The 24,581-nt window shown below is 40.0% G+C and overlaps 1 protein-coding gene across 4 annotated transcripts in view; it reads left to right on the top strand.

Moving 5' to 3' along the window:
* The window catches only part of LOC135216346 (coiled-coil domain-containing protein 22-like), a 394,256-nt gene that overhangs the window by 275,999 nt on the left and 93,676 nt on the right, over window positions 1–24,581 (top strand). For all 4 annotated transcript variants that reach the window (XM_064251575.1, XM_064251573.1, XM_064251574.1 and 1 more), the window contains exons 9-10: window positions 4,850–5,015; window positions 7,398–7,532. In XM_064251575.1, the coding sequence (XP_064107645.1) occupies window positions 4,850–5,015; window positions 7,398–7,532 (301 nt within the window). The remainder of the gene's footprint in view (window positions 1–4,849; window positions 5,016–7,397; window positions 7,533–24,581) is intronic.

The raw sequence follows: 24,581 nt of genomic DNA, 5'->3' as shown, positions 1-24,581 counted from the left end.
ACAAGGAGTCATTCAAATGGATCTGTCAAATGGTTCCGGGGCTCCAGGTGGACCTCTTCGCGACGGAGTGTAACCACAAACTCCCTTGTTATGTGGCTCCCAACCTGGACCCTCTGGCCTATGCCATGGATGCTATGGCTATAGATTGGAATGTGTGGAAGAGGATTTATCTGTTTCCTCCAGTAAATCTTCTCTTGAAAGTACTGAACAAACTCAGGACGTTCAAGGGCCACATCGCACTAGTAGCCCCCAAGTGGCCCAAAAGCAATTGGTTTCCCCTACTCCTGGAGTTGGGACTCCGGCCTCAACAGATTCCCAATCCCAAACTGACTCAGTAAGTACAAATGCAGACTGTGTCCGCTTCCTCAGGAATTCAGAAAGCCCTAACTTTATGGACTTCATGAAGTTTGCAGCACAAAGGGATGCCAACATCGATCCTCAAAACATCAGATTCTTAGAATCTGACAAAAGAGAATCGACACTACGTCAATATGACTCAGCAGTTAAGAAGCTGGCCTTATTCCTAAAGGACTCAAATGCACAAACCATGACCACGAATTTGGCCATAACCTTTTTCAGAACGTTGTTCGAGAAAGGTTTAGCAGCAAGCATAATTACTACTACCAAATCTGCACTTAAAAAGATCTTCCAGTTTGGTTTCAAGATAGATCTAACAGATTCATATTTTTCATCCATTTCAAAGGCTTGTGCTAGGCTTAGGCCATCTGAGAGACCCAGATCAGTCTCATGATTTTTAAATGATGTCCTTAAACTGGCCTCTGAAACCGATAATGACTCATGTGAGTATATAGCTCTCTTGAGGAAAACGTTATTCCTAATAAGCTTGGCCTCAGGAGCTAGAATTTCAGAACTGTCGGCTCTTTCTAGGGAACCAGGTCACATTGAATTTCTTCCCTCAGTAGAACTATTACTTTCTCCAGATCGTCAATTTCTAGCCAAAAGTGAAGACCCACAAGTAAGGTGGGACTCATGGAAAATTATTCCACTTCCACAGGACCAGTCCTTATGTCCAGTTAATTCCCTAAAAGCATACTTAAGCAGAACTACCCTGATATCCTCAGGCCCCTTGTTCATTAGGGAAAAAGGTGGTACTATTTCCTTAAAAGGAATTAGGGAACAAATTTTGTATTTTATAAAACAAGCTAACCCAGAATCTTTTCCACGGGCGCATGATGTTAGGGCAGTTGCCACCTCCATCAATTACTTTCAGCATATGAATTTTGACGATCTCAAGAAATACACTGGCTGGAAATCTCAGTGGGAGCCGGAAACACAGTTTCCCCTGACACTGCATAAATAAGTAATTACTTAGCCTATATCTCTCTAGTAGCTCTTTCCCTTCTACCTGCTCACTAGCACCCTTGCTTAGCTCGGTCGTCACTGTATTTGCTTTACCTTGGATGACAATGTGTATATACTGGATTTTTGTAACTTTGTATCTGGGCTTTGTTCCCTTGTTGAATTAATTGTTAGTTACTGTATTTATTAAAATCTGGTTCTTTGTCTTAGTGTAGATAAGTTACTTTAAGGTTCATTAAAACTCAATGTTGATTAGTAAATTTATCATTTTGTTGTAAGATTAAGCTTTATATTATAGCAATTATCCCTATTTGTGTTTTGATTTACCTAGTATTATTTTTTATCTGCACTGATCTTTCCAAGCTTGAAGGGGCCAGTTCTCTGGCACTATTTCACGGAGCGACACAGGCTGAGCCCAGGCTGAGCCCAGAAAAGGGATTTTGACAGAGGAAAAATCTATTTCTGGGCAATGACCTGTGTCGCCCAGTGAAATCCCGCCCCTTCTCCATTTTGTTTTATTCCACACCCTATTTGGCCCAAGCTTGGGTGCTATCTTCAGGAATGAAAACAAAGACGCTGACCGTAGTAGTAGCGGGTAGCGGGGCCTTAGTCCGTCTCCTCTGTAGGTGGGGGATTTTGAAGGAGGAAGAAACTAAATGGCAAGGGACCTCTGGTAGTGGCTTCCACTCGCCCCAGATACCATACGGAGACCTTTAATTAAAAGGTAGCGAGCCAGAATACTCTGGCACTACTGTTTCTCTTTTTCCTCTGGTATGTATAGCAATATTTATACCTTAGAAATGAGCATCAAAGGGACATTTCACTGGGCGACACAGGTCATTGCCCAGAAATAGATTTTTTTTCCATCAAAATCCCTTTATTATTATTATTATTATTATTATTATTATTATTATTATTATTATTATTATTATTACTATTATTCATTCATTCATTCATTCATTCATTCATTCATTCATTCATTCATTCATTCATTATTCATTCAATTATTATTATTATTATTATTATTATTATTATTATTATTATTATTATTATTATTATTATTGTTATTATTAATATAATCCAAGTTGCAACCCAAGTTGAAAAGCAGAATGATGCAGACCCAAGGGCTCCAAAAGGGAAGCAGTCCATTATAGAAAAGTAAATACAAAAGGAGAGAATAAACTAGATGAAAAAATAATAAAGAACAGTAGGTAAGATAGAACAGTTTAAATGAGACATATTTGCCTGCTGGAAAAAAATAATTTGCTCTTTTTGGGTTTAGTAATTCAACCTATGACAAAGCATATCATTCAGTAATTGATCACATCTGGGTCAGCGCACATAGAAAACTGTTCAGAAAATAAAAGATAAGTAAGACAGATGTAACAGCATATCTTGTAATACACATAATCCAGGAGATGTAAATGCAAAGGAGAATTAAGAAAGATTTTATGAAGCTGTTGAATGAGAAGATATTAATGTGACCAAAGTTTTCATCTTAAAACTTGAGGAGTGAGATAACTGCTGAAGGCCACATTGGTAAGCAGTATCATCATATGGCAGAATGAAAATTTAAACACTTCCTGAGGTTTCTTGGATTTCAAAAAAATCTTGAAAGAATTGGTATACCAAATTCTTTTGTGCAGTTGAAGACAAAATAGATCAGGGGTGTTAGTTAAAAGTGAGAATGGACGAGTGGTTTATGTGCTCTCCTACAGGTTCGGTAGTTCCAAGTTCAATTTCCCGCTCTTCTAACGTGGAGTCAGAGAAATTTGTTTCTGGTGGTTAGGAATCCATTTCTCGATATAATGTGGTTTAGATCCCAGAATAAACTGTAGTCCCATTGCTGAGTAAGCTATTGGTTCTTAGCCACATGAGAATATGTATCTAATCCCTCAATGGTCTTGTTAAACGAAGATATACTCAACTACAGAGGTACCTCGAGATACGAAAGGCTCAACTTACAAAAAACTCGAGATACAAAAGCCAATACGAAAAATTTAACAGCTCTACATACGAAAAGTTTTCAAGATACGAAAGGTTTCTGAAAGTCTGAGATTCGCCCGGATAACAATTTTGAAACTTGCGCCGTGCGCCGCCATCTTAGTACTAGAAGACTAGCCACCATCCTCCTGCTCTCCCATTGGTTCCTGATGCTAGTCGCGGCCATGAGATCCTTCTCTCCTATTGGCCAGCGTCCCTCCCATCATGCATCTACTATGTACACGTGGTGGTGTGCCTCGGCCACTCGGTACCAGCATTGTTATAGTATGCATGCGGTATTCGTTTTCGGGATCGTCAATGTGTATTTAAAAAAAAATTTCTCATATCTTTTCACAGAAAATGGAAAAAGAAGAGCACCTCTTGAGTGACGACATATATGATATGATTGACCAAGATCTCTCTCGTGGGATAAGTGACCAAGATCTCTCACATGGGATAAGTGATCAAGGTCTCTCTCATGGGATAACTGGAAACTTTGCAAGGTTGGTAGAATCTCCACTCCCTGCTGAACAGAGGGTGTTGACCAATCATTTACAACATGCATACCAGTATAATCAAGACACTTCAGTTTATGTTGAAGGTCAGCAGCCGAACATTCAGTACCCAAATCAGTTGCAGAGAGGGCATTTGGTTGAACAGGGTTTTGATGGACACCAGGGCCAACAGTCATGAGGTGCAAAAAAAGAACCAAGTGATAAAAAACAGAAAGTTGAAATTCTGTAACTACGTAAAGTAAAAAAAAAGTTAAAAATCAAAATAAGAAAAAAAACGGCAGAAATGAAAGCCACTTTTCATAAAGTGCAATCATTTGTAGAAGACACCCCCCGAAAAGGCTCACACAGGAACATTGTGAAAAGTAGGCAGAAGCAATCTGCCTTGGATAGTTACGTATGTATATTTTTTAAAGTGTACGTACGTACATACGTATCTGCGGTCTGTCCTCCTCCTCCTCCGGTGCCACTTTCGGAGATAGTCTCACTCGAAAGGTAAGCTTCCACATTTTACGTACAGTATATTTCTTGTTACCATGTACACTAATTTACACTTTATTTACAGGTTATATTTTGCATTTTCTTTATTAATTTAGGTATTGAATGGTCCAAATTGTTGTAGTATTTCATTGTTTATAGGTCAATTTAGCTTTATTATGAAATTTACTGGGGTGTTTTTGGAGGGCTTGGAACGGATTAGCCATTTTACATGTAACATGTGGTCCAAGATACGAAAACCTCATGATACGAAGGGCGCCTCGGAATGGATTAATATCGTATCTCGAGGTACTACTGTACTTAGATTGTGGGTATTGCATAATTACTTATCATTTAATTTGCCTGTTAAGAATATTAATAGATAAATTTTTGTTCTAAAACTAAAAATGTCTTCCAGATAATTGAGGGGGCATATTTTTCCATGGTATTTTTCCTTTTTTGTGATTTGGTCAATAACTTTTGAAGTAAAATGTAGATATTATTAGAACAATTCTCTAATGTTTTCTCAAATTTGTTTATATATCACACTTTTTCAGGTCGGTGTATACAAAACGCATAATTGATATTAGTGCTAAAGTGCGTAAACAGAAAGAAGAGATTGACAGAGTGCTTGCTGACACAAGGACTATACAAAAAGAAATAAATACCATATCTGGAAAACTAGAAAGGACCTTTACAGTGGTTGAGGGTTTAGCATTCAAAGTAAGTACTACTACAGTATAATTTTACCTCAAAATTCCTTGACATATTGTTTTTAATTTTACACTTTTATAGGATTTACATGTTCTCAGTATCAATTTGAAAGCAATTGATGCTTGTGAATAGTGGAGCTTCGATCAGAAGTCTTCTTAGGCATACCAGGCTGCTTTTTTTGAAACAGAATCTCATGGTTGCTACCGTCATTAAATTTGGCAACCCAGCGTGGAACCGAACGTCTGCTTACACCCATGCTGATCTGATACCTGCTTTGTTTTAAAGCCAGATTGCTTCAGTGCACATATCTGTACTATTATATGCTGATCTAAATCACCCTATTGGCCCATATTAAGATCACAGGGGACAATCAAATGATACATGGTACGCGAAAAATGTCATTCAAAGTTACTACCCAAAAACTAATATTGTACGGAAGGTTAAATTTGAACTACACAAACTGTATATGTTAGACCCTTGCCTATGTAGGGATTAAAGGATATGAAGAGGCTGAAGGAGCTAAAGAAGCAGTCTACATAACAAGCAAATATGAAAATCCCAATTAGTGGCTATATAAGAGATATAAAAACAATAATTGTAATTAAATGGCAAAATATATGGAATGAGGAACCTATAAATTAAAACAGATAAAATCCTGTGTTGGAAAAGGGAGTTCATCATATCAGAGAGGGAGAGACACAAGTAATTCTGATGCGTCTTCGAATAGGCCATACACATTTGACACATGGACACTAATGAACAGTCCGCATGGCCCTCCTCCTGAATGTTCAGAATGCAAAGTTTTGATAACAGTCAAACATGTGTTGTGTGAGTATCCAAAATATAACCAACAGCGATTATCAACCTTTGGAAATAAATCAATGGGGGAAATTTTTTCAGAATTTTCAACATTTTCAATCATTCTAATTTTAACATCTGCGAGGAATTGAAATTAATAGACAAAATATAAAAATAAAGTAAATAATGAAAATACAAAAGCACATCGGGTGTTTAATGAAATAAAAGTTTTTTAATATTTAACTTATTCTGAATTTTAATTGTTTATTTCTGTATTTTATTTTAAAGAATTTTTTGTATGTATGGAAATGAGCAAATGTATTTAATTTATACATGTGTTCTTGTTTAAAAGCATACTATACCTTAAACAATTTTTTCTTTTAGTTTTCATTCATTCATTCACGTGAATGACCTATTTGGTCCCAGTTCTAGCCGTTATCCTTCAGACTAACCCCACGAAAGCGGATAGTCAGCTCAGTGGTCTGGTTTAGCTATTTTAATAATATAATATTAATAAGGTTGAAAAGAAGGCAATGTTACATATACTATTAAGTAGAAAACATTTAAATAAAATCATTCCTTTGAATAAAATAATTCCAAATTGAATTTTTTTGTAATAATTTAGTTTGTAAATTTTTTTTACCAATTTGTATATGTATATTACTGAACTACATAATTTGTATCTATGAAGCATTGTGGCTTTATAATTAAAAAAAGATTGTTAGTTTATAGGAGTACTTGGATAGATTTTTGATATATTGTAATATAGTGGTACCAATCAATAGAGAAAACATTTACTAAACATCAGTAATAATACTATTGTTACATACTTATTAGGAGATAGATAGATAGATAAATTTATTGACCACAAAATTACAATATGTATTTTCACAATACCAAAAGATACAAAATTACAGTATTTTCACAACAAACAAATGATATTTTTGCAAATAAGACAATGTTTAGTGACGTTAATATTTAATATATTATGCCCACATCATCCATGACCACAACTACAAAGTGCCAACATGAACTGTTTGTAGGTAATGCACAACATCTTATTGCTCTTGCATATGTTATGGATGATTTTACATACCTACCACATTTTAATCATGAAACAAGTTGCTTACACTCCGAAAACTAAACTGGTATGTTAGATCCACATATTCGCTCTTCTACAAGAAAGCGTCCCCGTCCTCATTCGTTCTGATGTCCAGTTTCTATAGCTAGGGAATGAGCACTCAGCTGTATGATACCCTCTCAATCTTGCTCACCTTAGCTTAACCTATATGAATACTATCATAGGACACTAAAATTGGCATTTGTTTATAGAAAATCATCCTTGAGGAGGTGGATCCTGAAATACGTATTAGTTTGGATGATCTAGTTGCTAGGACAGTTGCCTATTAGTTACTATTCAGAATACTTTAGGCTCAGCTAAAATATGCTTGGTGAGCATTATCTGGCTTTTATTTATATACCACGCATTTATAAATCGTTATGGTGTAATGCAGACTAACCAGTTTTTGAAGGTTAATTCCTGTGAAATGCATTGCTTTCATTAATTGATTATGGTTTTGCACCTCATTTTAGGAAGCAAGCAGTAATGAAAGGGCTCGGCAGATCTACAGGGCTGTTGCTGCTGTTCATGAAGGATGCGGTGATTTAGTGGATATTATACGTGAAACAGGAGCCATTCAGAGAGATATCTCTGATCTGCAAGAACAGGTACTGTAACTTGTTAATATATACTAATACTAATAGTTTCAAATGTAAATGGATGGTACATATTTTCTCAACATAAAATTTTTCTTTTTCATGGGTGTATCATGTGCAGTGATATTAAAGAGACCCAGTTATGGTTTTTTGTGTTTCCCAATTCTTGGTTCCATACTCATGATCATATCAGTATGAAATTTGCTAATATTAGGTAATTTTTTAGTATATATTGGCAGTTCATGCTGTCTTGTTCATTATCATTTAAAGAACTCAGTAGAGGCTTCCAGTTGTGGCTGTCAGATATTTTCTGTGTTATATGATTATGAACATGATTATGAATTTTATTAAATGAGTATGCAAGTAGTATGTATTTACTATGCAAAATCAGTAACCCTTTTAATTGTAGGCTGCTTTCTTGTTCCTGTGGATCCTAAAAATCTCCTTGATAATGGGAACTTCTTTATGATAATGCATCAGTAGAGTTTTTGCATTTAATATGGTTTTACCTGGGTGCACAACTATGAAGGATAACATGAAGTTGATCTGACAATGACCTGGACAGTGAGGGACAATCGTATGCAAAAATTATGATTTGTATTTACACTTAATCACATTAGAAATGTAAAGATTACACTCTGTGGGTTCAAGGGGTAATGCAAGGCCCCTGTATTACAGATAATTAACAATGAGTTAGATCTTGAAGTAGATAAAGAGGTGACTGGAGGTTCCTGGGCACATAGAGCGAAGAAAACAATAGGGGGATTTTTCCGTGGAGCACACTAGGTGAGACCCCAGAATCTGCAGCTGCTCTATTGCGAGTCTGTAACGAGAGCAATTGGGAGTTGAACAGATTGCGATCAACACATGGTCGATGATTGAGGGGGATATGTATGGAAGGTACTTAACTCCTTAATCTCACAAAGGAAGGAGTTATGTTACTGATCACTTACAAAGAAAGAAATAACTTGTCACTTACTAAGGACTCAGTTATGTTAATTATTACTGAGACACTCTTGGCTGATGGCCCACAACACTATACAGTTGTAACAGACTATAGGAATTCTCAAGAAGTATGAAAGGAAATTAAGTCAGAGACGGAAGATAGGACTGACTGACTGACTAATAACCTTGAAATTTGCACATTCCTTCTGTAGGTGTTCAGAGTCATCATCTTCAGGGCGTTATGGAGGAGTAATATGGTCGGTACATTTGATAACTATTTCATACATTAGTGTGTGAGAGAGAGAGAGAGAGAGAGAGAGAGAGAGAGAGAGAGAGAGAGGGGGGGGGGGGGGGGAGGGAGAGGGGGGGGGAGGGGGGGGGGCGACTGGTTGTTGTCTTGTTAGGTTGTTTGTGCTCATTGGAGGGAATAGGAAGGGTTTGGATGTTTTGTGTATTTGCTGTATCGTGTTTTGTGTTTATTTGTTGTTAAAATAGTATAGGTAAGTTTTGCGTGTGGTTTTCCATTTTGAGAGAGAGAGAGAGAATGGTAGTTAATGAGTGAATTGCTTATTGGTGGACGGTTGGGTTCGTCTGCGGACTGGGTCGCGGAGCTTTGAGTCAGTGAAGGGAGTCAGAGTCAGAAGGAGTCGGTCAAAGAAGGCAATTGGAGTGAGAGGTGGTCAGTCAGTAGAGTTGTCTGTGTATTTTTCACATAAGTTTGGTTTTTGTGTATAGTTGAGTTCATTGTGCTTGAGTTTGTATGGTTGTTGAGTTGTGAGTAATTTGTGGTGTTTGATGTTATAGATTGTTGTATAGTCTTGGTAATTGTTTGGTGTTTGTTTGTGTTAGGTATTTATCATGCTTTGTATGGTCTTTGTGCTTGTTTGTTTTGTTTTTGCTTTTTTAGTGTTCAGTGGGCATTGATGATAGTGGTTTGTTGTTTGATGTTTTGTTCACTAGTAGCAGTGGAGTTGTTTACGATGGCCATATTACGCTGAAAGCACAGCTTCTTGCCCTGATTGCGCCAAGCTTCCTGGTGAGTAAATGTGTTTGAGATTGTGTTTTTTGCCTTGCTGAACCAAGTGTCCTGTTGGTAAAGTAACGCAAAGCGGAAAGTGTGGCTGGGGGAAATTTGTAAGCCAGGAGTGGTTAACGTAAATGTTGGGAGGTCTTGCTTGCTTTTTTTTTTTTTTTTTTTAGCTTGTGATCCCGCCACAGCGTTGGTACAGGAGTGATATGTGAATCACCACAAAAGGTCACATAGGCTAGCAAACAGCCTGTCTCAAAGGGAAGTAGCTGAAGAGGATCGCTGAAGGAGTTCTAAGGTGTACTAAGACTGTTCCTTTGGTGTTCACCTCTTACATGCCCTCGGAGAGGGTTTGCCAGCACCCTGGTAGATGGTGTTGCCTGTCCCATGGTGCCTCTCTGTCATGAGGTTGTACTAGGTGGCCAGGGAGTCTGGGCTTTAAATATGGCAGCTGGGTGCCCCGCACTGGTGGCACGTCATGCCCTTGGGTGAACTTTCTCTTCTAGTTGGGAAATCTGCAAACACAAGGTACCAGCAGTCAAACAAACAAAAGGTGAATAAAGGGTTAATTCCTTAAAGGAAGTGGTGTGTGAGAGAGAAGGGCGAATTCGCCTGTATCTTTATTTGAATAAAAAAACACCTCCCCATCCCAGAAGGCATTCCAACCCTAGATGGGTTGGAATGACAAAAATATCCATTGAGGAAGAAAATTGACTCAGTTCCACAACCTTCAAGTAGTAGTCGAGAAAAAATAAAGAAAAATTCTGTGAAAATTAGATTTATGTGACATTAACATTGTCTGTTACTTTACTAGCAGAAGCCATAAAATTTAGTTGCTGCTAAGCATTTATGAATCATCAAATTTAGTATGACAGCAAAATGGCAATGAAAAATATTCTTTGAGAAGATCATACTATGTACAAAGCATTTAATAGAACAGCAGCATATGATCAATAATGTCGGCAAATAAATAGTGACTTGTAATTATACTAAACCTTAAACTACATATAGGTTAATATTGTTAGCTTAATTCTATCAGGCAGTTCTCTCTTAGCTTTATGTACACAGTAGTACAATGACATGCTATTAGTTAGCCTTAAAGAGGTGATAGAATGCGTCCAAGGGTGATTAGTGGACCCATGAATTCATCCAGTAACAGTCCTGTGCCATAAGGGTGGCACATATAATGAGTGTTGATTATTGAAATCTTTAGATTAGCCATACAGTATGTAATATTTCTCATTGAAATTACATAATTCACAAGAAAAGATAGAATCAAGGAGGGGGCTGAATGGCCTTTGCTGCCCCAGTGCTTAGTGTTACACCTAAATTTTATAAAACCAACCAATCCCTTGAGGGTGATGGTTTGTTAAGGTCATTAAAGGGAATTTATGCTCAGCATGTTACACCTCAAATTGTTTCATTGCCAGGATGATTCCTAACAGTTATACATACCAGGTAGCACTGTTATAAATATGAGAATAGATAGCACGTTACCATTGACTTGGTTTTTTAACTGAACTAAAAGTGCAAACTTTGCATGCATTTACTATTTGTATTAATGCCCCAAAAAGGTGAAAGCATAGAGTCAAACACTCGGTGATATTTCAGTACACACAATGATATCAAAATGAATGACTTGGTAATTAGCAATACTTTAAACAAAAGGTCAAATTAGCATGCTAAATCTTAATTGATAACCTTTGACTGGCTATACGTATTTCTTATCCCATGGATGGCATCGATTACTAGTGATAATGCCATGGGCATGATAGCAACAGTTCAGAATGGGTGACACCCCTGAATAGTAACTTGAGGAGTGCCAGGCTGATCATGCAGCCAAGACACTTTGCTAGAACAGGAAAAATATGGCACTGTGCTACATGTGGCACTCTTTGCTGTAAGCATATTGGCTTTAGAGGCATACTACTTAAAATTGATTATACCTTTGGTAGCATTCTCATGAAGATTAACTAACCTATAGGGCCAGAGCCTATGAGTAAAAAAAAACACAAATGAGAACATACATGCTATTCTTTAGCCCTGGCAACTAATGACTCATAACTATTGCAAAAATGCCCAAAATACTGCAAAAAAAAAAAGAATCTGAAAGGTAAATATTAAAAAAGACTCTGACAATATGTACTAGGCCATCGCAAATGCGCAGAAAACTAAATTAAAACTATAAATCAGGACCAAAATCATGTTTTGCACAAACAGAATAAAAAAACTTATATTATCAACTTAGACATGTGTGACAACTTTTTTAAGAAGAAACCTGCATACTGACTCATATCTGCAGCAAAACGGCCAAACACTGAAACATTATCATCATATCGGCCTTCAAAAGAAAGAACTGCCACATAATGCAAGGCGTGCTTTGTCAAAATCTCAAGAACTGAATTATCCCAGCTCAACCACAGTAAATGGCAAATATAAAAATAAACCAAACTTAAGCCGAAGACTAACCAAAATAAGAGTCATGAAAACCCACTATCTACCATCAGTAGACAAAGACATGTCATTAATCACCAAATTAATGAAAGACAATTCCACCTTCAGTATTCATCTACAATTTGCAGACACAGTATATTCACAACAGTTTTCCACTGACCTCAACTAGTACCAAAAAGAAAATGCCTGTCTGTAGAACTGAACAATCAAAATACCTGGTCCAAAATAACATCATCAGCTAAAACAGCATTTCATATAAACATAACTCACTTGCCGTTAGGGAAAACTCGCATTAAAAGTTGTGACTCGGCAAAAAAACTAAAAAAAAAACTATAATAATATAAAAACCACCCACATTATCACCATATTATTAATACCACCCAGGCAATAAAAATACTCCCCTCCATTTTACTAGTACCCACATGTGGAAAACCAAGTACCCTAAAACATCGTTATACCTCCAAGCAGGGTAATCCAAAAAAAAAAAACTTATTCTCTGAAAATACACTCAAAGCATTTAGCTGATACGCTTAAAAATATTACCACATGCCTTCTCTCACAAAGGTCTCCATTGGCACCAAACAAAAATTGCTCTTTCCACCATAGGCCTAAACTCTGGAGCATCCCCAACAAAACAAAATACCTCTAATGCTCCTCGTGATCAGACTCTAAAAACTGTGCCAATAAAATAACCTCAAAAACATTCCTAAGGAGCTCATGTTACCGGTAAAAACTGTAAACTTGTTTTAGCATAACTGCTGAGAAGGGCGAAACTGCCAAAATAAAAGTATCAATGCTCCCAAAAGTTGCCAAGGAAGTCTAGAAAAAATCATCAGTGTGCCATAACTCATTACAAACAAAACCAAAACAAATCCGAAGTGTCTAAACAAAGGCTTCCCCATATCCACTTCAGCACAGGCCACCAGAAACTTAATCAAGTCTTCTATCACTGGCAAACTTGCCACAAAAACAACCATGAGCAAAAACCAAATTCTCATGTGATAGACACTTGGAGATAGTAATTGCTGAAACATTCGACAACTTAAAAAAGAAAAGAAAAAGGGCAAGTGCCATTTAATTATCGTCCCTTGCAGCATATGCTCATGGACTTGGGAAAGGAGAGAGAGAGAGAGAGAAAAAAAAAAAGAAGAAAAACTGACACCTCACCAGATATTGGCTCTGCAATACTATCAGAAAAACTGAACAAACAACAAGGGTATTGGGCAAGAGCCCAATAATTTCTGGAACAGAAATATCCAGAAAAAAAAGGTGCAGTGCCATTATTCACACATCCAGAAATGCACAAATTCTCCCCTAAATCTCGTTGCAGCATAAAACGGCTGAAACTGTAAATGTATCACCGAAAAATGATTCCAAGTCACGAACTGAGATATTAAAAATCTACACAAACTGTTCTGAGAGAGAAAAAGAAATTCAAATTCGCTCATGATGAAAAAAAACTAACGGCAGTGATGGCTAACATTCAAAAGGGGAGAAGAAAAACCAATGACACTGTTGACTGTTCCTGTGACATCTGTAACATCTGCGGCTAACATAGACTTCAAACAATTGTCTACTGAACCCATAAAAAAAGAGAAGACTCTAAGGGCTATCACAGGAATCCAAAAACCTGGACTAAAAGAAGGTTGAACAACTGAAGACACAGGAGCTACGACGACTCTGTCTTGCTCAACACTTGCCATCCAGGGAACATCAGGGTGTGGTCAAAATCTGATCTCGAAATCATATAAAAAAATCTCTAAAATAGTCTAAGGCATTCTCCAAAGCGCAAGGAAAGCTTGCACCCTATTCATTTTCTCCTTATGCAAAAGTAGAACATTGATTGATTGTGTATTATATCTGGCGTCACAACATCTGTGTAATTGACACCGAAATAAATTAAATATAAAAAATGAAATTTTTGATAAATTTCATATAAAAATATCTATAAATATATTATATCAAAATTTTGTTCATATATATAAGTTCTTACATAGACAATCTATGTATAATTTAAATTTGGTTAAGGAGGCCCGCCTCCCTCATAAAAATATATTACTGCTCTATATTACAATCCTTTCCAAGAATTGTAGCTAGGATAAAATTACCTACTCCGTCACGACCCCAAGACAGGAACCTATGTCTCAAATTCCCAAGTCTGGGACATTCAACCAGCAAATGTCTCACAGTCAAGGGCACAGTATAGTTCTTGCAAAACGGAGGAATTTCACGAGACATCAAGAACCCATGGGTGAGTCTTGTATGTCCAATCCTCAATCTGCACAACATCGTTTCTTGTCTCCTTGGCATATATGGATATGACCAAGGAGACACTGATGACGTGATACTACTCATTTTTTGATTATTTAAAATATCCTCCCACTGGGACTGCCAACATTTTTTAATTCTCTGACCTACTAGAGGATACAAATCCCAATATGGTATTAGGCATCTTGTGGGTTCTGGGGAGCTGACCGCAGACTTAGCAAGTTGGTCAGCTTTCTCATTCCCAGCCACCCCAACATGAGAAGGCACCCAACAGAACTTTCTTTCTTTCCCTCTTCTTTTCAGTAAAAGCAGCCATTCCATTGAGTCACAATATATAATAAAATTACTTTCATTCCAAATTAAAACGTCCTTTGAAGCCTTTAAAATTCCATATAATTCTGCTGTAAAAATCGATGCAACTGATGATAGCCTGCCGCTTCTCTCTACATCAGGGAAGGCTACACCAAAGCCGACGCCAGCATCTGACTTTGAGCCATCCGTGAAAACTGCAGTGGAATTATCATGTTGCAAAGAGTGTTCTAAAAATATTGACCGCATGGCCTCACTGGACAATTCTGTCTTGGTAAAATTAAAATATCTACAAAATTTTACCTCTGGAAAGTTCCAGGGGGGACTAACTGAGTATTTTGCCGGTAAAATCTCGATTCTTGGCATGTTTAATTCACTGACAATAGAATTTACTCTAAAAGTGAATGGATGATGTTGCTTGGGGTGACTTTCATAAAACTGCCAATGCCTTTCATTTCTCATACAAATGCTGGTTAAAGACTTAGGTAGCCTCTGGAATCTATACCAGCTCCGAACCAGCGGACACTTATAATGAAGATCCAGTGGCACCTCATCAGCAGCTACAAGCATGCTCTCGGTGGAAGATGATTTAAATGCTCCAGTACACAACTGTATTCCTCCATGATGAATTGAGTTGAGCATTTTAAGGCTATTTGGCTTTGCAGAAGTGTACACCTCACACCCATAACTTAATTTTGAAAAGACCAAGGCTTTATATAATCTCAACATCTGAGTTCGGTCTGCACCCCACGAAGTGTGAGAAACGACTTAAAGCAAATTCATTGCTTTCAAGCATTTTGACTTCATATATTTCAGATGTGGAATCCAGGTCAGCTTGCTATAAAAAATCAAGCCAAGAAACCTTGTTTCACCAACACATGGAATTCTCTGCCTATGAATGAATAGATCTGGATCAGGGTGGATTCCCCTTATACGACAAAAGTGCATAGTTACAGTTTTACTGGCAGAAAATCTAAAACCATTAATCTCAGCCCACTTTACTATATTATCAATGCAGAGCTGAAGGCGGTGTTCAGCCATTGATGCTGCAAAGGAAATCGATAGGTCATCAACAAAAAGTGTATGTTATATCTGGGGGAATTATTTTAGAAACCCCATTGATTACCAAGGCGAACAAGGTTACACTTAAAACACTTCCTTGTGGTACTCCTTCTTGATTGAACACATCTGACATTGTTGCTCCAACCTGAATCTGAAATATCCTATTTTTTAAAAAAGCCTTTATAAAGAGGGGCAAATTGCCTCTCAGGTTGCATTCATAAAGGACCCTCAAAATGCCATATCTCCATGTTGTATCATAAGCGTTCTCTAGGTCAAAGAAAACAGTGATGTGATGCTGCTTGTTGGCAAAAGCTTCACATATTGAAGATTCCATTCGTACCAATACATCAGTTGTGGAGTGCATACTCCAAAAACCACACTGAGCAGGCGACAGATATTTACCTCTTTCCAAGTACCACATCAATCGTGTGTTCAGTATTTTTTCCATGATCTTACACAAAATAGATGTTAATGCAATAGGACGATAATTTTCTGTCTTGAATGGATCTTTTCCAGGTTTCACAAATGGCAGTAATTTTATCTTCTCCCAAAGCTTGGGGAAGATATGTTCTCGGTAAATTCTGTTAATTAGGCTTAATATGAAAAGTCTGGTATTTTCAGGGGTATGCTTAATCATTTAATATGTTATATTGTCTAGTCCAGGAGCTGATTCATTACATTTATTCAAGGCTGATTCAAATTCTCTAATAGTAAAAGGAGCATTATATTGCTTATGTCTTAAGGTATTAAAATCAATTTCGACATGTTCCATTATCCGTCTTTGAGCTGAATAGGGTCCATTATCATTTTTCTTCGTAACATTAGCAAAATGATTAGCAAACTCATTTGCCACTAACGGGGGGTCTGCTACCTCGCAACCATTGACCTTGATAACTGGAGGTTGACAAGGAGTGAACTTGCCTGCTATTTTTCTAACTCTCTTCCAAACTAGAGTCAGAGGAGTTTTCGAATTTAGTGAAGATATGAATATCGTCCAAGATTCTTTTCGTGCTTTTTTTATTTCCATGCGAAAATGAGCTCTCGCTTTTCGAAATTCTACAGGATAATACTCACATTTTCGTCTGCAGTACCTGGTGAAGGCAGATCTCATAGTTCTATGAGTTTCATGGCATTTACGTGTCCACCAGAGAACTGGTCGGTGAACAAATTTGCCCGAAGTCCTAGGTATAGATTGAAGACCAGCTGAGAACATTATTGTATTCAAAAAGTCAAGAGCGTCATCTACACAGGGAAAGTCATCAACTGAGTCATCTATTGAGCTGTGCTCCTGGAATGTTGACCAATCATCTTTACCAATGTTCCATTTGGGTAGCCTTGAAGGTGGAGGACTTGATGCTACACTCACCACTATCGGAAAATGGTCACTGGTAAATCTATCATTTATAGTTCTCCAATTAAAGTCAATAAGACAGTCATCACTACATATAAATAAATCAATTGCTGATAACGTGCCTGTTTGAACATGAAAATGCGTAGACTCCCCAGAGTTGAGGATCCCCACATTTTCATCTTCTATGATGGAACCTAAGCACCTTCCTCTTTGATTGGTGATGATGTCACCCCAAAGAGGACTTCTGCTATTCATATCTCCCAAAATAACAAAAGGGCGTGGTAACTGTTGAATAAGAGATCAAATTCATTGCTGGGGAAGGCTTCATTAGGTGGTAGATAAAGAGAGCATATTGTATATTTTCTTTGCAAATGGATCTGCACACCTATCACTTGCAATGCTGATTGGATACTGATAGGATTTTGTGGGGTGTCATTTCGAACATACAAAGTGACACCACCATGGCTTCCAATATTCAAAGTATAGGTGGAGTGATAGGATGTATGCTCTCGTGGGCTGGGGCACATATTATTACTAATCATTATCTCTTGCAGAGCTATACAAACAGGAGGCACTTCTGATGAGCAGCCTTAATTCTTCCCATTTAGCTCTTAATCCCTGACAGTTCCACTGTAGAAAATGAATGAATTTACTTCCCTTTAGAGGCTGTTAAATTAGAGCCTCTTTTAAGCGCTTTTGGCTTACTGACTTGCTCCTTATTTCTGGAAGGAGACCGATTATTTATGGCTGCCTTCCTTTTCAGAGGGTTATCGGTCTCAGGAACACCAGGCAAAGCTGATGCTGCCTGAGGAGGGGTGTGATGGTTGGACATTGGTGCATCCTCCAAAGGATCAGAAGCACCATTTAAAGCTGGTATAGCCTCCAGTGAGGTGGAAGTGCCCCAGGTACACCCGGCACAGCCTTGAGAGAGGCAGGAGTCCCAGAAATCACTGGTTCTGCTTCCATAGAAGCAGAAGTGCCAGAAACCACTGGCACTGCCTCCAAAGAGGCAGGAGTGCCAGAATCAACTGGCACTGCCTCCGAAGAGGCAGGGGCACCATGAATCACTGGTGCGGCCTCCGAAGAGGCAGGAGCGCCAGGAGTCACTGGCGCAGCCTCCGAAGAGGCATGAGCGCCAGCAATCACTGGCGCCACCTCCAAAGAGGCACTAGTACAGGTCGTAACTGGTTTTTTTTATTAACATTAGTTTTGGTGACATTGATATTTCTTCTTCTGTTGGCAGCAACACTGGAAAAGGATATTCCTGGTCTAATGTACTGACTCAACACTCTTTTGCCTCTCCAAATGTGATACGCTCGGTCACCCTTAATGTCTGAATTTCTTTAATGTCTGAATTTCTTTTCCATGATGTATACATCGCAATTAAGTGAAGATGATGGATGATTGTCTCCACAATGCATACATCTGGCCTCCTTATTACATATGCCATGCTCTGGTTCACTGCATTTAACACAAGTAGCAGGCTTGCCTTGTAGTTTCTGTCTACAGGACCCCAACATATGTCCGAATTCTTGACAATAAAAACATTTTAGTCTTGGGATATATTGTTTAACCTTGAAACTAACCAGGCTGCTTTCACTATACTAGGCAATCGGGTGGAATTGAATGCAACAATTAAATTGGGAAGTGGGACTAGGACTCCATTTATCTTCTTCTTCATTCTTTCAATTCTCATTACCCCTTGATCCCTTAATTCCTCTACGAGCCTTTCCTCAGAGTACGTCACAAGCTGGGGTGCATATATCATGCCCTTGGAGTAATTCCAAAAAAGGGATTTTGACGTAAGGAAAAATCTATTTCTGGGCGATTGGCTCGTGTCGCCAGCGAAATATCCTTTAATCTATTATTTCTAGGGTAAATGTACTAACACATACCAGAGAATAAATAAAATAAAGAAAAAGGTCAGTATAACTGATCGCTCCACCTCCAAGAGGGTGTCGGTATGAACACTAGGCGAGTGAGACCACTACCACGAGCCAAATACCAATAGAAATCTCCCACAACAAAAACCCTCCATGAGGAGAGCCGACCCACAGAGTGAGCAGCTCGTACTACTACTACTCCATCCCATGCTGCCGACTGCTGCGCCTCTGGTGGCCATCCTGAAGTTAGCAGACAATCTTGGGCGAAGGGATGGGTAGGGTGGGATTTCGCTGGCGACACGAGCCAATCGCCCAGAAATAGATTTTTCCTTACGTCAAAATCCCTTTTCTGGGCTCAGCTCGTGTCGCTGCGCGAAATCGTACCAGAGAAATAGCACAAGATTGTAAACAAAAGTAATAAAATAAATCAGAATAGGTCTCAAATAAAAAATAAAGTAAATATAAAAAGGAATATAATTGCTAAAAAGATACAAATACACAGTGATACAAAATAGAAATATGCTTAAATTACCCTTAATTCTAAACATGTTTCTTATCATAAGGTAATTTACATATGTACAGAGGTAAATTGGCTTACATGTAACAAAATGGTATCTGTGTAAAGGCATGTATCAAAATATAATAGCAATTAAAATAATCAAGTGAACAAATTAAACAACAAGTATAATATATAAGGAATGCATATGACTTAATATACAAAACCCGTAACCATTATAAATGAGATGTATCCCCTAGCATAAAAATAAGGGGGTAACATCCATGAGATCAAAATCCATAATCATCTGTGAGTGTCCCTAGCAAAAAATAAGGGGCACACACTACATCATCATAAAAGCAGCTAAGACACCAGGTGAATGTAAATGAACACGGTAGGAATAGACGAACTGTTGGGTGAAGCAGGTAGAAAGGAGGACTGAATCTTCTACTACAAATTAACTAGAATCAGGGGAAACTATGTTTCCCGCTGCTACTGCTGAAAATTTCAGAGCTTCCAAGGACTTAGGTAATGGCGTTTGAACACTGTCGGCGATTTCCATCCGGTATACTTTTTCAACTCATCGAAGTTCATGTGTTGGAAATAATTAATTGAGGTGGCTACTGCCCTGACATCATGTGCTTTCGGGAAAGAGTCAGGATTGGCTTGCTTAATAAAGTACAGGATTTGTTGCCTGATGCCTTTAATGGATAAAGTTCCACCTTTTTCCCTCTTAAAGAGGGGACCCGATGAGGATGAGGAGGTCCTGGACAGAAAGGCTCGTAAGGTTGTAACTGGGCAAAGAGATAGATCTTGTGGAAGGGGTAGTACCTTCCAAGGTTCCCACCTCATCAAAGGATCTTCGTTCTTTGCTAAAAAGCTACGTTCCGGAGAAAGTAGTACTTCCCCTGTGGGAAGGAATTGAATATGATCCGGATCTCTGGATAAAGCCGACAGTTCTGAAATTCTTGCTCCTGAAGCTAAGCTTAATAAAAACAGGGTTTTCCTTAAGAGCATTATAAACGAGCATGTGTCATTATCGGTTTCTGAAGCCAGTTTTAGAACATCGTTTAAGAACCATGAAACTGACGTAGGCCTTACAGAAGGTCTAAGTCTAGCACATGCCTTAGGAATAGACGAGAAGTAGGAATCCGTCAAGTCTATGTTGAACCCAAATTGAAATATCTTTTTCAAGGCTGACTTGTTTGTCGTAATCGTGCTAGCTGCTAAACCTTTTTCAAATAAGGATCTGAAAAAGGATATAGCTGAATTAACTGTCATGATTCTAATATCAGATTCTCTCAGGAAGATTGCTAACTTTTTGACAGCAGCATCATACTGTCTCAAAGTTGAATCCCTTTTATCGGATTCCAAGAAGAGAATATTCTGAGGGTCAATATTCGCATCTCTTTTTGCCGCAAACTTCATGAAATCCATAAAGTTAGGGTTTTGAGAATCCCTGAGGAAGCGAACACAGTCTTCGTTTGTACTGACTGGGAGAGCCTGGGATTGGGGATCCGAAGAGGACGAAGGCCCAGCTCCAGAATTAGGGGATACCAATTGCTCTTCGGCCAGTCTGGGGCTACTAGAGCCACTTGACCCTTGAACGTCCTGAGTTTGTTTAAAACTTTCATAAGAAGATTCACTGGGGGAAAGACATAAATCTTCTTCCAGTTGTTCCAGTCTAGAGCCAGGGCGTCCGTGGCATAGGCCAGAGGGTCCAGGTTGGGGGCTACATAACAGGGGAGTTTGTGATTCGCTTGAGATGCGAAGAGATCCACCTGTAGCCCTGGGACTCTCTGAAGGATCCATTGGAACGAACTGTTGTCCAGTGACCATTCCGACTCTAGGGGTACTGATCGGGATAACGCGTCTGCTATGACGTTTCTCACTCCAGCTATGTGAGTGGAGGAGAGATGCCAACTGAACTTGTCTGCCAGGGAGAAGATGGCTACCATCACATGATTTAGATGACGTGACTTGGAGCCTCCTCTGTTTATACAATGTACTACCACTGCGCTGTCCAGAACTAGCTTTATGTGGGAGTACTTTGGTGGGGGCGCAACCTTTTTAGAGTCAAAAACACTGCCATTGCCTCCAGTACGTTTATATGGAACTGACTGAACTGAGGTGACCAAGTTCCTTGAACCTTTTGGACCTGGGAATACCCTCCCCAACCGCTTAAGGACGCGTCTGTGTGGATGGTAATCCCTGGTGGAGGGAACTGAAGGGGTACTGACACTGACAAATTCTTGACTTTCGCCCACGGCCGAAGTCGATTCTTTAGAATCAGAGGGACTGAGGATAGTTTGTCCCTGGACCTGACATTTGCTCGTGAGCGCCAGATTCTGGTTAGGTCTTTCAGTTTGGCTTTCATTAAGACGTTCGTCACTGATGCAAACTGGAGAGAACCCAGGATCCTCTCCTGAGCTCTCCTTGACGCCAGCTTGTGACTTAGAAATTGCTTGACTGACTTCGCTATTTCTTTCCTTTTGGTTGATGGAATCGACAGAGTATGGGAGGATAGATTCCATTGAATGCCCAGCCACTGAAAGTCTGACTCTGGAGTGAGTCTTGACTTGGTCCTGTTTATCTTGAAGCCTAGATATTCCAGGAACTGAATCACTTTCAGTGTAGCTCTGTTGCATTCCTCGACTGTTGAAGCCCAGATCAACCAATCGTCGAGATACGCTACTACCATAATCCCTTGTGATCTGAGTTGTTGCACTACCACTTCCGCTAGTTTCGTGAACACCCTGGGTGCCACGTTGAGTCCGAAGGGAACTACCTTGAAGGAGAATGCCTGGTCTCCTATCTTGAAACCCAGATATGGACGGAAGTGTCTTGCAATAGGGATATGATAGTAGGCGTCTGTAAGATCGATAGAGGTGGTGACGGCCCCACGGGAAGTAAGGTCCGCACCTGTGAGATCGTGAGCATCTTGAACTTGTCGCAGCGGATGGCTAAGTTTAAGCGGGACAAGTCTAAGATTACCCTTCTTTTTTGTGAGCCTTTCTTTGGCACGCTGAACAAGCGACCTTGAAATTTTAATCTCTTGACTCTCGCTATAGCTCCTTTCTGAAGGAGGTCCTCTGCGTACTCTGTCAATTCCTTGGAAGGAAGTTGACGGAAAGGTCTGGATGGAGGTGGGTTCGTCAACCAGCTCCAACCCAGGCCTTTTGACACTATGCTCTGAGCCCATTCGCTGAAGTTCCACCGGTGGCGAAAGTGAAACAGCCTCCCTCCTACCTGAAGTTCTTCATTGGTTCTGGTAACCGCCTCGGCCTCCTCTGAAGTGCTTTCCCCTGTTAAAGGGGCCTCCCGATCCTCTCCCGCGAAAGGAACGCTTACCTCTGCCTCCCTTACCCGAGCGGTCATACTTCTGTGAAGCTTGACTCTCGAAGGCTTGATTGTAAGCTGGAGAGATGGCGTAAGAGGTGGAGGGCTGAGGCTGAGGGGATATCACATAAATTGGCTGTGATTGAGCCTTAGAGGTGGAAGGTTGGGCTGTTTGCACTAAGGGCACCGCTGGAACTTGCTGAGGAAAGCGTGGCTGCTTTTTCAGGTAAGGATGGAAACGCCTAGGTTTCCTCTGTCCCTTACCTTTAGGTGTTAGGTCTTGTCTCCTCTTAGCCGTAAGGCCCCAACGGTCCTTAAGGCTCTGGTTCAGCCTCGTAGCCTCTGACTGGACTTCCTTCACCATAGCTTCTGGGAAGAGATCTGCTCCCCAGATGTTAGACGAGAGTAACCTATTCGGCTCATGTCGAATGGTTGCCTCTTGTAGGACATGCTTCCTACAATTCGTTCTAGCAGTGGCAAACTCAAACATATCCGACTGTACCGTTTGAGTCAGGGCTTTGGTCATGAGCTTAAACAGCGGTTCTGAGCCATAAGCTATGGTTGCTACCTCGGACATAGCCATAGAGTTAATTGATCTGGCTAAACGCGATTTCGCGTCAAATTCAGCCTGAATAAGGCTATCTGGGAGCCTGGGTAGCTTTTCACCAAACTGCTCCATAGCACAGTCCGGTTTGAGTTTGCCAGCTGAGAAGGTGTTTGGCAAGTCCTCCCACAATTCTCCGGCTGAGGGGAGCAACGGAGATGTGGGATCTGCTTCCTTCAATTGAGGCATGGGTTCCCCCTTCTGGGCCGCTGGGATGGTAGACCTCGCGATCTTTGTTAGGAACGGGAGCGGGGTACTCTCATCCATTGTGAAAATGGTAAAGGGACTCTTGAAAGGTTGTATCCTGGTATTAGAACAATCCATGTCCTCTAAACATCTGAGCCATTCTCTCTGAGCCTGGTCTCGTGAATAGAGGACTGTCTCCTTTGGTACCCTATCATCCCGAACCATGGCTGAAGCTGTAAGCCTTGCGTAGCCTATGAACGGAGGCTGGAGGTCTTCCGGGAAGAACTCGAAGTCCTCTATCCTTCGAGTTCCGAATTCCGGTATGGAAATGAGACCGTCTTGGAAGGGGGCGTATGACGCTACTCTCCATGGATTGTTCATCGAGAACGGAGGTAGCGAGTCATACGGAGGAAGCTGAGTTCCACTCGTATTGGAAAGTGAAGGAGAGGTTAGAGGGGCTTCTCTCAGTCCGGCTATAATGGAGTCCTGGGAAGTAATCCTATCCGACAGACGAGAGATCATTTGTTCCATGCTACTCTTTAGGGACCCAACCAGGTCGCCCACCTGTTGCAACAGGCCAGCATTGGAGTCCAAGGCCGGAGCTGCTGCGGAGGTGGAGGGTGGCTCTGAATCGGAACCAAGGGTAGCGGAACTGGTGACTCTGCCGGGGTGCGAGATCTCTCTCTGGAGGATTTACTCCTCGAGGACTTAGAGCCGGAGCTAGAAGCTTTAGACCTGTCTGTCTACCGGGATTCCCAGCCGGAGACTTACGTGAGGAGGATGACGCCGAAGTCGACTTCTTAGCCGACGACGACGTCTTAGTCAAGGATTTCACTGCTTGACCCTTGACCTTAGGTCTAACCGAAGCTTCAGGAGGAGTATATAATTCATCACCTGTAAAGCCTTGGAAGGATGGAGAGGTTGCAGGAGTAGAAGAAACAGTCACACCCAAGGGTGACCCTTGGGTGTCCACCCTACCTACCTCGACCAACAGGTCGTCTACACCTACCATAGGTTCCACATTAATATCTAAAGTCGCGACGTCCGTGGAGATATCCTGGTCTTGGTCAGTTAATGAGGCAGCCAGCTGTTGTTGGATGAAGGCGATAGTAGGGGCCGCCTCTACTGGGTCGACGT

The sequence above is a fragment of the Macrobrachium nipponense genome, chromosome 6, assembly GCF_015104395.2.
Source record: "Macrobrachium nipponense isolate FS-2020 chromosome 6, ASM1510439v2, whole genome shotgun sequence".
NCBI classification, from domain to species: domain Eukaryota; kingdom Metazoa; phylum Arthropoda; class Malacostraca; order Decapoda; family Palaemonidae; genus Macrobrachium; species Macrobrachium nipponense.
Note: the sequence above shows the minus strand (reverse complement) of the source record. Positions and strands in the feature narration are given on the sequence as shown.